This window comes from Amphibalanus amphitrite, unplaced genomic scaffold, assembly GCF_019059575.1.
Source record: "Amphibalanus amphitrite isolate SeventyFive unplaced genomic scaffold, NRLGWU_Aamphi_draft 000012F_arrow, whole genome shotgun sequence".
In the NCBI taxonomy this organism is placed as follows: Eukaryota; Metazoa; Arthropoda; class Thecostraca; order Balanomorpha; family Balanidae; genus Amphibalanus; species Amphibalanus amphitrite.
This window is the reverse complement of record NW_024881508.1, coordinates 1,967,739-1,981,201: the sequence shown is the minus strand read 5'-3', so window position 1 is coordinate 1,981,201 and position 13,463 is coordinate 1,967,739. Positions and strand designations below refer to the sequence as shown.

Here is a 13,463-nt window from a genome sequence, read left to right as displayed (position 1 = left end):
GTTTACGAATAGTTATTTGCGACGTCATGCGCGACCACGAATTAGCAATTGTGAACCATCGGAAAAGAAAAATGTGAGGGTTATTGATGGTCTTTCTAGACAACTTTGATAGACAATTATTTAAGGTTTTATTTCAATTGTAAACTGGCATCTATCTCATACCTGTTAGTGTCCCTTACTAGCACTCACAAAGCCAACCCAATGTGAGTATTCCAGTAACAGTCCACAGATGTAGCGATTGCATATAGGTATAAATACAGGCTGAGGCAATTGCAATGCTGACTTGCCAAAGTTGAATATAATAGGTAGCTGATGCCAGCCAAAACATAAAAGGTGCTCACTACTTCACTAGCAGTTTCATGACTTTAAAAATAAGTTTATCTTACCTGGTGGCTGGAGCAGACTGTGACAAGTTCCTTGAATCGATTCAAAATGTGACTCGCGTTACCTTGAATCGACTCAAACTCTGACTCAAGTGGCCTATACATATGTGAATCGACTCGACTCATGATTCATTAAGCTTTCAAATTATTTGATTCGACTCAACTCATGACTCGAAGAAAAACGACTGATTCTTGAGTCGATTCATGATTCAACTCTGAGTCGTATACAACCCTGCCTGGTGGTCTGGCTGATATAAAGCCGACCGTTCACAGCTATGTGTGTAATGTGACCGTTCACAGCTATGTGTGTAATGTGAAATGGCCACTCGATCGTGCGGCGCGCGGCGACACTGAGCGAGGACTCGGAAAGGCTCCTGCCGAGACGAGGCGCCGATTCGGCACAGATCCGCTGGGAGTGGCGCAACACCATTTCCATCACAATGGGCTGAGCTGGACACTGGCGCCGACGGTGGACGGCCCATTCGACCGAATGGACGCTCTAGTTTCAGTCCAACTGGGAAGCTCTCACGGGCAATACAGCCTCATCACGATTCCGGCGAAATCCTGACGATGGCGATAAAATCCTGCCAGTCGGCATCACCACTGTCAGCGTCTCACCGAAACTAGGCCCCGTAGCGAGCCGGATGGCTCCCGTGGGCGCGTTGTCAACAGGTGGCTGAGACTGTTACGTAACGTAGATATTTAGATTGACCAATGTTGCCCGTGCCACTTCCCGGAACAATGTCGCAAGCTACCTGCAAAGTGCAGCAGAATAATGTTGTCAATCAGCCATCTCTCAAAACAAGGCCTCCGGAGGGAGGGCATCACGGCACGGCCGGAGTGGGTCGTGCATATTTGAATACGACGATAAACAACCTGTCAGAACATAAGTGATTCCTCGATAACGAGGGTGGTTAATTGTAGCCAGCCTGACCGGTGAGCATCCACCACATATGAAGTCCTCAACCCATACAGCTCAGCGACATACACGGTGTATGTCGCTGAGCGGATTCTACTACAGTAATCTTCGGCTTATTCCTGTCCTGACTGCAAAGCGTGCGTTATATTGGTCTCTTCCCTCCCTCTCCCCCCAAACAATACGGCGAGGGCCGGCCCAGCCAATCGACAGCTCACGCACGGCCGTTCGCCGTCCGTCGACAAAAACGCCGCAGCGGCGGCAGCCCCGTGTCCAGCCGATTTGAAACTCCATTAGGGCGCGGAAAATAGTCCGGCGGCGAGCGTAGCTGTTGGTCGCCGTGTCCGCCCCGCTGCGTGTCTGAGGACCTCCCGCAGCGGCCGGTCGGTCGGTCCGGTCGGTCTCGGTCGGTCGGTCGGTCGGTCGGTCGGTCGGTCGGTCGGTCGGTCGGTCGGTCGGTCGGTCGGTCGGTCGGTCGGTCGGTCGGTCGGTCGGTCGGTCGGTCGGTCGGTCGGTCGGTCGGTCGGTCGGTCGGTCCGGTCGGTGTCGGCGCACCAAACAAGGGTTGTGCTGGCGGTGGGAATGGATAAAGAGGCCATTTAAAAGCGAAGCATGTTGTTAAACCTTTTGTAATGCATTTTTTAAGCAAGTTGCAGAAGAAGTATGTGAAAGCTATTGATAGCAGGAAGAATCCGAGATTTCGTTCAGAACAGGGAAAGTTCTGTCGGTTTTCGTTAGTCGCGCATGCGTCCCACAATTATCTTATAAGATCTCTAGAGTCTCATTTTCATTAGCGATCAGGCAAACATACGGATAATTTGTGTCATAACTTGCCTGATTGGTTGATGAACCAGGCAATGATTACCTCATAGTTTGTCCTCAGTGTGAAGTAGCGGACTCGGCGTGCGTCTCGCAATTCGGTGGAAGCGAGTTCACGACCGGAGGGATCCACGTCCTTTGACCCGCGTTTCTATGCATGCATATTGCAAATTTAGCCAGTTGGCAACTGGCGAGAGGGATCTGGATATTTCCCATCCACCAAAAATTTCCGCCCCGCACCAGTAGGCACAATGTGTATGTATTTTGTAAAAAAAGCATCCGCACAAAACAGTCACTACACACACTTTTATTGAGCAAACATCCACCGACCGGTCGTTTCGCCGCTGTGCGCGCTTCCGCGTTCCCACGTGCAGTAGCACAGTCATGAGGTCGGCACTGGTTCATTAGCGTGACCGCCGGCCGGGCGTGCGTCGGGCCGGCGCGTGTCGCCTTCCTGTGCATCACTGCACCGGGCCGGCGCAACTGGCGTCATCAGCCACTCATTAGCCAGAGAGCCGGACATGGGGCACGGTCGATATATACTGCCGGCGACCGCGGTACAACGGACGGGTCACGCGGGTCACAGCAGACGTGCCAGCCAGCGATGGGGTCACAGCAAACGAACCAAAGCGAGTCAAGGAAACGACAGGACCCATCAGTCATCGGACGGGTCACGGTAGACAAGTTGCAATGCAAAGCGATCCAGTCAGTAGTGATTACAATAGTGGGTCACAGCTGCGCACTCACATGAGCGTGCAACCACAGCGGATGGGTCAAACACGAGATGGGTCATGTGAGTGGACCCACACTCCACAGCAGCGGGTCACACGCCAAATGACCCGTCCCTCCCGCAGTGTCAGCCTCGACCCTCGTCCTCCTCCAATCGCAGTGACCCCCGTCGCTCTCTCCGCAGCATCAAGGACATCCCGCAAGGCACCTTCCTGCAGATGCACTCACTGGAGTGGCTGCAGCTCAGTCACAACCAGATCACCACCCTGCCGCTGGAGACCGTCGAGAGCATGCTCAACACGCTCGAAGTCATCGACCTTTACGGTGAGCCTCGCCAATGGGTCGGCAACTTCAGGGTGGGAACTTGAAATCCAGCGTAACCGTCCTTTGATTACCTAATATCGGTCATTGAACAGAGATTCGACTTCGAGGAGCCGGCTCGAACGATAGAACAATTGTAACGTTCAGTTGCATCCTTTAAGTCGTGTTGCACGTAATAAATTTTGTATTTCTTTCTTTTCATGTGACTCCATAAAAAATCTCGCAAAGTATTGGCATCAATGCGGCAAATAACTGAATCAACTCGAGCAAATAATCTCAAACAGTATGTCAATGGCACACCGCACGGTTCGTCGGAAGGTCATCTCAGGCTCAAAAGAAACGGTATATACCATTCGAAAGCTGACGGTGAGCTGAATCCAAAAATGTAATTTTTATCAAAATCGATCGATGGCCTTTTTTGAAAATTGCGTTTTTGTAAAAACTTAATAATCTTATATTCAACGGGCTGTCCCCGGCATTCTTGAAAACATAAACATGTATTTTTGAGTTCCAGTGAAAGCTGAACGCCAAAAGAACAATATTTAGCGAAGCAATATTTCCAAACATTAATATGCGTCTCCCACAGCCGACAATAAGGCGCAATCACACAGCTCAGTGTCACGATGGACCAAAGTCAGCCACACAGAAGCGTGAAATGACCCTTATCGACTCGCAGACCCGGCGCTCTCGGCCCGCCTGACCGGCCACGGAAAGAACGTTCGGCTCTCGTTCTACTAAACAAATGTCATATTTGTCACTTTAACTGTCCACATCGCTATTAAAGTTATTCAGGATACCTGTGAAGAAAATTCATTGTTCTGCTTGATTTACAACATGCTTTAATTTACATTTTTCTTATACATGTTTTGTTCCATCCAGCTGCGATCAGTGCCCGCGCAGGGGAAGTGAGCGGGGTTTCACTGTCAGAGGCTGTACTGGTGACAGCTGCTCGGCCGTGCGACCGGTCAAAGGTTACCCTGCCCCGCCGGGCGCTACCCCCACTCCACCCGAGCTGAGGCCGGTGCAACCTCTGACATTTCAGCGCGGCCAATTTTCCTTATATGGGCATGATACCAAGCTCAATTGAGCAAAGTAGACATGAACAAATGTAAATTAATGCATGATGTGAAGATGAAAGAACAATGAATTTTCTTCACAGTTAGCCTGAATAACTTTAATAGCGATGTGGACAGTTAAACTGACAAATATGACATTTGTTTAGTAGAACGAGAGCCGAACGTTCTTTCCGTGGCCGGTCAGGCGGGCCGAGAGCGCCGGGTCTGCGAGTCGATAAGGGTCATTTCACGCTTCTGTGTGGCTGACTTTGGTCCATAGTGACACTGAGCTGTGTGATTGCGCCTTATTGTCGGCTGTGGGAGACGCATATTAATGCTTGGAAATATTGCTTCGCTAAATATTGTTCTTTTGGCGTTCAGCTTTCACTGGAACTCAAAAATACATGTTTATGTTTTCAAGAATGTCCGGGACAGCCCGTTGAATAAAAGATTATTAAGTTTTTACAAAAACGCAATTTTCGAAAAAGGCCATCGATCGATTTTGATAAAAATTACATTTTTGGATTCAGCTCACCGTCAGCTTTCGAATGGTATATATCGTTTCTTTTGAGCCTGAAATGACCTTCCGACGAACCGTGACCGCTGTGGGTCGGTCGGATATTGTCCGCGTGGGCTCGGTCGGGGAACTGAAGTAATACTGTCGGCGGAGACTCGGCCGGGGACGGAGGAGGTCGGCGCCGGAGAGCGGCCGTCGGCCCGGTGCCGACCCATTGATCGTCAACGGCCAGGTGTGCTACCGTTAGTTCGGGCCGCCGCCACCAGACCGCGCCACCGTCGCCCGGTCCCTGGGGAGGCCGGACGACGCCGCAGCCAAAAACACCGGACAACAAACAGAGGTCTGCGGCCGGTAGCGGTCTGCCCGGTCACCGCTGCAGGCGGAATACCGGCGGGATAGGGATCCCGGGCGGGCGGCGAGCGGCAGGCGGCCACAGGTGGGAAAGGACGCTGTCGCACCCCCGATCACGGAGGGTGAGATGAATATTGAATATGCGTGCGTCTCCAGGAAGGAGTAAGGCAAAGGATTGACAGGCATTTTTTCTGCTTATCAAAAGCAGCTCCTTGGCGCATCCGGCATGATAATTAACTTGGCTGTCCCGGTCCACAAGACGAGAGACTGCGCCGCGGTACGACGACGTTGACTGCGTGGGTAGGCTGTGCCGCAGCGCTGGTCTGTGACGCGGCACAGTCTACCCAGCCAGTCACCCATGCCGACGGGATTGTAAAAGCAGATTCTGCGGGCGACTGAAACTTGAAACTTGAAACTTATTTATTCACAACGAGTCCACTGCAATCAGTGGCTTTTCGCCATTGGTGGTAATGGGTCCGCGACAGAGCGGTGACAGGCCGCTCAGGAGGGACGCCAGCCGCCGATGGCAGGGGGCGGATGTGTGCCCGGGATGACACGATAGCGTGCAGAGGTCATCTGTGGCTTCCGAGTCACGCCACGAACGGGACTCAGATCACCGGTCCAGGCCATGACCGGTCCTGCTGTCTACATAGCAAAATGAGGGGCGGTGAAAGTACAAAGAAAGGGCTACGAGGGTGGCAAAACTTGTCATGAAGGAGACGCGAATGTAAGCACAGACCATCCAGGAGACAACCGGGGCATTCCACGTCAAATCGAACAAAAATCGGCTGTTTTGCACCTTACCATCATCGATTTCATTATAAATTTGTGAGCGAGTTCCTGTGTGGCCCCGGACATTACATTGATGTTTTTTGCACATTCTGACCACAGGTCTTCTAAATATAGGGCATCAAATTTTTACAAAATGTTGCATCTTTATATTTTTGAACGACCATAACTTTAGTTGTACTTGTTTGATTTGAATGAAATAAACCTTACTGTACAGGTAATTTCTTAAGCATTTGTTTAGAATTTCACCTACTTAAATATATGACCTTGAAATTTGCTTAACTCTGTTCTTAAGCACAAATATTGAAATAGCAAAAAACACGTCACCTTCGATTTGGCTCATTTTCATATATTTTATTGCCTACCATATTCTTAACAACCTGTGAAAAAATTAGAGTGGGCCATTCATAAGTTTTGAAGAAAATTGCACATATGCAAACGTATGTTAGCACGCGCAGTGGAGGGGGAAGAGCGAATTTCGCCCACCCCTCCTGTTTTTCGCCAATATCTCATAAGATTAATGCGAAATTAATTATGGCTACCTGTCAAGAATTGAATTGGACATCTCATCGTGCAAGCAATAAGAAAATCGGTTCACAACTGTTCTAGTAATAGCGGTGTAAAGTGAACATCCTGTCGCCGCAGCGACGCGGCGACTCGGCAGCCGGCGCCGACCGCTACGCGCCGCCTGAATTGTAGACTGTGCCGGGACGGAACGGAACGGTTCCGTCTTTACATCGCGCTCCCTACCGCTGATTACGTTTGATTCGCGTCAAATTTTGTGAGAAGACTAAGAAATGTACAGGCAATCTTATGATGAAAGAATTTTGAAAATCGGTTGATAAACAATGGAAATATAAACGTGTAAACACAAAATTGTGATTGCTGCGTTTCCCGCATCGGCCGAGCCCGCCTCAGCCGGCGGTACGTTACTCTTAGCAGGCCTCTAACTGCCATATTTATTATTGGAATAACTAGAAATTCCCCATACTTACTAAAAAATGTATGTTCTTTCGTTTAGTGAAGATCAAAAGACGTGAAGATATCGTTGCGTGATAATGTTTTCGTTGAATTTACTTCATGATGCATTTCCACACGGCTCAAAATTCACCGCAAAATACCGTTTGCTTGAGACACTTTTACTATGGAACGTGAATGCTTGACTACGATGACTATGCATTTCCATTCTCGCAGAGTTTGGGATATCACTAATCAGCAATCATTCATTTCAGAAAGTGTACACAAGCAAGCATGTCTTGACTCTGTCTTTCAAGGTCACGCGCGGTTGCGTGATGTTGATGCATGAAAACGGCGTTTGCCGCGAAAGTTATGAATGGCCCACTCCAATTTTTTCACAGATGGTTAGGAACATTGTGACGGACATAATATGTAAAAATTACCCAAATCGAAGGTGACGTGTTTTTTGCTATTTAAATTTTTCTGTTTTAATTCAAGGTCAAATGCATTTCAAGGTCACTTCAATTTAATTTTATAATTAAAAATCAAAGCCTTATCAATTGCCTATAAGACCCTGTTAATATCATTTTGATACCAGAAAAGGAACCAGAGTTATAGCCATTTAAAAAATTGATGTGTGGCATTTTTCGCTATATTCGATGACCTATATCTCAGCGATACGCTATCAAATTTCGAAAATATTATACGTAACTCGGTTTTGAACCATGCCCAGTCTGCCTACAAATTTTCAGAAAAATCGAAGGGGATGACGGATTTCGGTGTTTGATTTGACGTGGAATGCCCCAACCACGACAACGTACTATGCAACACGCAAACGTACTTAACTAAACCGTCCTAGATTTCGCTTCCTGTGCTTAAACTTCGACTTTGAACTTCGATACTGAAAATTTCCTATGGCCTCCATAAATCTCATGCTACTGTAATCCGTCGTATATTTCGCTTCATATGTTTCAACTTCGACCTTGAACTTCGATATTCAAAATATCCTATGTGCTCCATAAATCTCTGTCGAGCTACCTTAGTAATGCAAATTGCTCTAGTTACTTATTTTACCGTCATTCGGAGTTCGAGCCCTCCCAGTGCAAGCGGGCCGGTGACCCAGCATTCGGTGACTTATATCAATGTGACTTATACAAAGTTGGATCATGCCGATTAAATTACCGCCAGAAACATAAAAAGCGGTTCCTGAAGCGCACCTGAAGCTACGTTTTCGAAAAAAGTATGAATATGTCAGATTTCCCAAGAAATACATATTTCTAAACACTGCACACATGCAAGTTGAATAACTTGTCATTCGCCGAGCTCCACTAACCCTGCCTCCCGCCGCTGTACGTTGCAGAGAACCCGCTCATCTGCAACTGCGACATGGTCTGGTTCAAGGAGTGGATCACCAACCACTCGGAGAAGGAGGAGTTCCAGTCGCTGCACCACGACCCACACTGCAGAAAGTACGACAGCCGGCACATCGTCAGCGTCAAGAAGCTACCGCGCAGCGAATTCAACTGTCCGACTGGCGGCCAGCCGCCGGCCGCAGCGGCCAGCTGCTGGCTGCAGCTGCTGCTGCTGACCGGCTCGGCAGCTGCGCGGCAGTAGCGAGCCCACCAGCTGTGAGCGTCTCGTTGGTAGGTGGGTCTTGCCACGGTCAAGGTCTGCCAGTGTAGGACGTGGACGTGGACGTATGGTGTGACTGTCGAGTGACGCGATCGCGCGGGTCTCCGCCGTCCCGAGTTCCGGAAGGGTGGTGCTCGTTCATCTGCACTCCCGCGATCCCAGTAACGGCCAGTCCACGGTCCCACGACCCACCCGCCCAAATCCAGTCCGTGGCCATCCAGACGGCCACCTTGACCGCCATTCCCCGCACCAGTCCTGCACGACAGGCGGCACTGTGTTGAGTTTCAGGGCTGTTTGTTGCGACTGTAGACCCGTTCGTCTCACTTCCTGTCAGTAATGTCAGAAAATAGCGGCCCGCCACCGCGGTCAGGGACGTCAGAGGGTTACCTACAGCCCAGCCCCGTGCTCTCAGAGCAGGCCGGCAGCCAATGGTCAGTGCCGCCGAAGAAATACCCCTAATGATACAGACACTGAAAGGTTCAGCCATTTGTTTCGCCCTAAGGAGAACGGATAGTCTCAGAAGCAATATCCATCAAAAGAAATGGCCTCAGAAGAAGGATCTGTGCGATTGTTGGAAAGAAACTGTTTATCACGAAATCCCCAATGTTGCTTGTGAGAAATCATTTATCTTCAAATAAGACTTAATGCAGCTGGGTCAATTCCATTTTATCACGCACGACTTTATCCTAAAATGTATGTATATAAAATTCGTGTATTGAATGCAATAGGATCTGTTCGATGTCCCGACATTTGTCGTTAACTGGCATCGGCTTTCCTGCCCGAAAGCCATGCTTAATTCTCCACTAATATTCGCTTACGGCCTAACTGGTTCAGCTTTATGACAGATTACCCAATATCCATAACATTAACCCCTGGGTGTTAGTCACCTTTTGGGCGTCGTAATTATCCACAGTTCGTCTCAAATTCGGCACGAATCTGTCGCGAGACTAGAGTTTATGTCGAGCAGTGGGATACAAATTGGTACCCGGCACTCTTCTTTCTCAAATGCAGAGTGTGAGCTAGCTGCCCGTGTGCTAGCTAAGAGGCGAGCTAGGCTAAGTTGGGGCAAAATGAGCTAACGTGAGCCGAGTTGGGCCGACCGGACCAAGACGAGGCGCTCTCGCCCCGTCACTGCCGTGGTTCGGCACTACGAGAGAGAGAGAGAGAGAGAGAGAGAGAGAGAGAGAGAGAGAGAGAGAGAGAGAGAGAAAGAGAGATAGAGAGAGGAGAGGGAGAGGGAGAGAGTGAGAGAGAGAGAGAGAGTGAGAGTGAGAGTGAAAGGGAGAGGGAGAGAGAGGGAGAGAGGGAAAGAGAGAGGAGAGAGAAGATAGCAGGAATGAGAGAGAGTGAAAGAAGAAAATGAAAGGGAGAATGCATGAGGAGATGAAAATGAGATTTTCATAAAAGTCCGTTAGAACACAGGCATGTCGATTGTTCAAGGTTTGTCCAATGCTATATGTGCGTGCAGCATGCAAAGGCCCAGCGTCATAAAACAGGATATATATACAGAATACATTCCTGGTGTCCGAGTCAGACATTCCCAACAATTTCATTTTATGATATAATGAGCAACGTTTCTCCGAAGTGATCATAAGGATACCTACCATTCACTTCCCTCTAAACAGCATCTTTGAACAAGTAGGCAATCAGTGCAGCAACTGTGTTCTAAAAAATATCCGTTTGATGACGCTGATTGCCCTGGTGTGCCACTGACTGTGAATGTCTGCTGCGTTGGCTCTATTGCACTTAGTTTGCGACGCGCAAGCATACGCTCAACGCGGCCAGAAGCGTCGCGCGGAGGCGGAAGGGAGGCGTGTGTGTTGGGTTCGATTCCCACCGAACGCCAATGTTTGTCCCGCGTGGTCGAGAGCCCGCTCCAGGCCACCGGCGTGGCCCAGCGGGGCTGCAACGTGTCGCCGTACCACGGCCGCCGCCACTGCGCAGCGCCTGCCGCGCAACTTTGTTGTGATTTGCGATGTGTTACCGCTCGTCCGGTACAAAGATCATATCATTGGTGGCCTCCGCGCGCCGGCCGCGGCGGCCGCCGCCGCCGGCGTTTCCGTTCCGAGCCGACGGCAGTCGTCCGGCACTGCCCGCGGCCCGTTAGCGCCTCGTTAGCTCCGTGAGCGTCGCTGTTAGTGAGCTATGAATGTCGTGTTTTTCCTCTGCCTCTCTAGCTCCTCTCTACTGGTCTGGCGCCGGCTGGTCGGTCGACCATCGCCCGCCGCTCGTGGACGCTGGTGACCCCTCGGCCGGGTCGGTATCCCCTCTGAATCCGTGCGGTCACGGGGAGGAGCTGTCGGCCGGAGGAGCCGCGAGCCACCGCGGCGGGCGGCGGCCCGATCCCGCGCACCGCCGCTGCGTGTGTTTTGATATATATTGGTCTGTGGTGACTTTGTCTTCATCTCCGTTATGACCAATGGTGCGGTCCTGGCACTGAGCCAAGTATTTTTCTACAAAGTGGGGCGGCTATCGAGGAAGGACCACATCATTGTCGTGCATACGGCTCGCTATATACCTCTCAACCATCGCTAATACACTATGATATATACCAACCGACTGTTAATCGTAGTTTGACGATCATCAGAAGAGTGGCACTCTATGGCTCCGAATACATGAGCAAGTAAGTACGCATGAACGGATTTTCATATTTGCTCACCATTGTAATCCGTTTGTAATACGCATTTACTCTGCTCATGTATCCCCCGTCTTTGGGTCTGATGGCTATTGTGCAAGAAGGCATAAGCACAAGTACACTCTCCGAATCTCTCAGCACGGGTCATGGAGTAGGCTTGCGAGATCTCATTCAAGCCAAATGAATGAAATTCCAGCCCTCTCCGGTGCACTTGCTACCCAGAATTCCCTAACGACCAAAGTTACATAAGCCAGCTCCAAATTCAGAATACGACCACGAAGTGTTCAGAATATAGAAGTTTCCAACGTAGTAGGTATCGAAAAAGGCATGTACTAAAATACCAGCATCGTCCACGACATAACATTATCTAAACAGGAATCACCATTTCAAAAACATTAATCCTCAATCATTTCATTTTCTCCACGAAGATCGAGCTTTGACAAATGTTCCTCCGGAATCCCCCTATCTGACCTCAGTCCAACAAGTCACCTGTCGGGAAGGGGAGGAGGGTGCCCGCTCACCGGAAGGGCACTCCACCCCACCTGGCTGGTTGATTTCCCTGGGGGAGCCCTGGGGGAGTCTGCCAGACACCCGCCGTCCTAGAGGTCGACGGCCGTGGAATGTGGACGGTTTAACAGCGGCGGAGACAGACCAGGGATCGGGGAGACGGAGACGATATACTGGAGACGGAGCGACAGGGACGGAGCGATGGGAGATGGAAACCGGAGACAACAGAGACGGAGACGGAGCGATGGAGATAAATGTAAACTAACACCCGAGATAAAGTGAGGGAGACGATGTGCGGGGTCAAGACACGGGGCCCGGAGCAGCAGGCCACTGGAAAATGTCGTTGCTCTTGCTGACCACCGAGATAGCAGCTCACAGGCCACCGGGTGCTGATAACTGATTGGCGATCAGTGATCAGTGATCACCAGTGATCACCAGCACACGATGAACACATGATGATCACCAATCACCAATCGCCATGTCTGACGTCACAGAGTGATCCGGCCGTTGATACACTAGCAAACGGCCACGGGGCACCAAATCTTTCAGCACCGATCACCCTGACAAGAACTAATCTGCGTGTTGTAGGATCATGGCGTCACCAAGCCGAGTTACCGGAGCACTGGTCATCAGGTCACCGATAAATGTAATAGGCGGCGATCGACGGTCGAACACCACCCCGATGCCCCTCTGCCGTGCAAAGGCAAAAACGCATAACTAACAATTTTGGCAAAATTTGTTTTTTTATACCATTCGATTCCTCTCTATGAGCTACACATGCTCATATCGATATTAAAGTCTATACGTCATTTAATAACTAAATATTTCGTATATAAGTTTGGAAAAAGCACACACAACACAATTAGGCAGGCATCCACAGAGGCAAAAACACATAACTTTTACATATCTACTCCCTGCTGGTAATCGTCTGGATTAAATAATCCTCCTTCCAAAACAAAAACGCATATCTGTTGCAGATATGCGTATTGTTGGTTTCCGTGTGCTATAATGTCTTTGCATTCCAAGACAAAAACGCACATCTGTGCAGATACGCGTTTTTGGCTTGGTAAACAGTGAACGAGCAACGTAGATGTGCGTTTTTGTCGTGGTGGAGCGATTCTCAATCATGTTCATTCGACAATTTTTGCAGATATGCGTTTTCGACCGCTTCTCCTGAGCGGAGGTATCGTAGTGAAACACGTGATTCTTTTTTTCGATGAGTGAATCTGCCGTGAAAAGGGAAAGGCTCGTAACCAATATTATCTGCGAATGCAAGGCCCTATATACCAGGTAGGGTCGTCCGGCGATTCAACCTTTTCGTGACGTCAGCTCCTGACGTCATTTGGAGTCAAGTCTCGAAGCCCCGTTCAATCCCCATGTAAATGAGCGATTTTTGAAGCACTGTAGAATGAAGTCTGCACAAGATATATCAAACCTAAGTATCTTATCTGAAAGAGCAGACAATTTTCTGCAAGTTATCTATTACGTGTTTTTCGCTAAATCTTTTGCTTTTTTCACAAAAGCGTAAAATGTCCCCCCATGTCTCCGCAGCCTCCCTGCCGCCGGCCGCCGCGCGGTCGCGGTAGTGTAGTGGTTAGCGTGCCCGCGCAGTATTCCAAAGGTCCCGAGTTCGAATCTACGCGGTGCGGAACTTTAATAGCAATTCCAAGCTGAATATGCGCACGTCCATATTATATTAATATTAGTTTAGCTAAACTGTCACGAAGCTATCCATATAAATTGACTTCACCCAAAATATTGACAAGATTCTATTAAAATATAAATTCAAATATGGCGGCTTGGACTGCCGCGTGCGTTAGGCTCCGCCCATAGCTCCGCCCACATGCGTGAC

At 49.5% G+C, this 13,463-nt stretch overlaps 1 protein-coding gene across 1 annotated transcript in view; it reads left to right on the top strand.

The window, feature by feature from the left end:
- The window catches only part of LOC122383500 (leucine-rich repeat-containing protein 4C-like), a 56,313-nt gene extending 45,293 nt beyond the window's left edge, over window positions 1–11,020 (top strand). The window contains exons 10-11 of the mRNA XM_043370006.1: window positions 3,032–3,171; window positions 8,198–11,020. Coding sequence (XP_043225941.1) covers window positions 3,032–3,171; window positions 8,198–8,451 — 394 coding nt within the window. The 3' untranslated portion in view covers window positions 8,452–11,020. The remainder of the gene's footprint in view (window positions 1–3,031; window positions 3,172–8,197) is intronic.
- The last annotated feature ends 2,443 nt before the right edge of the window (window positions 11,021–13,463 follow it).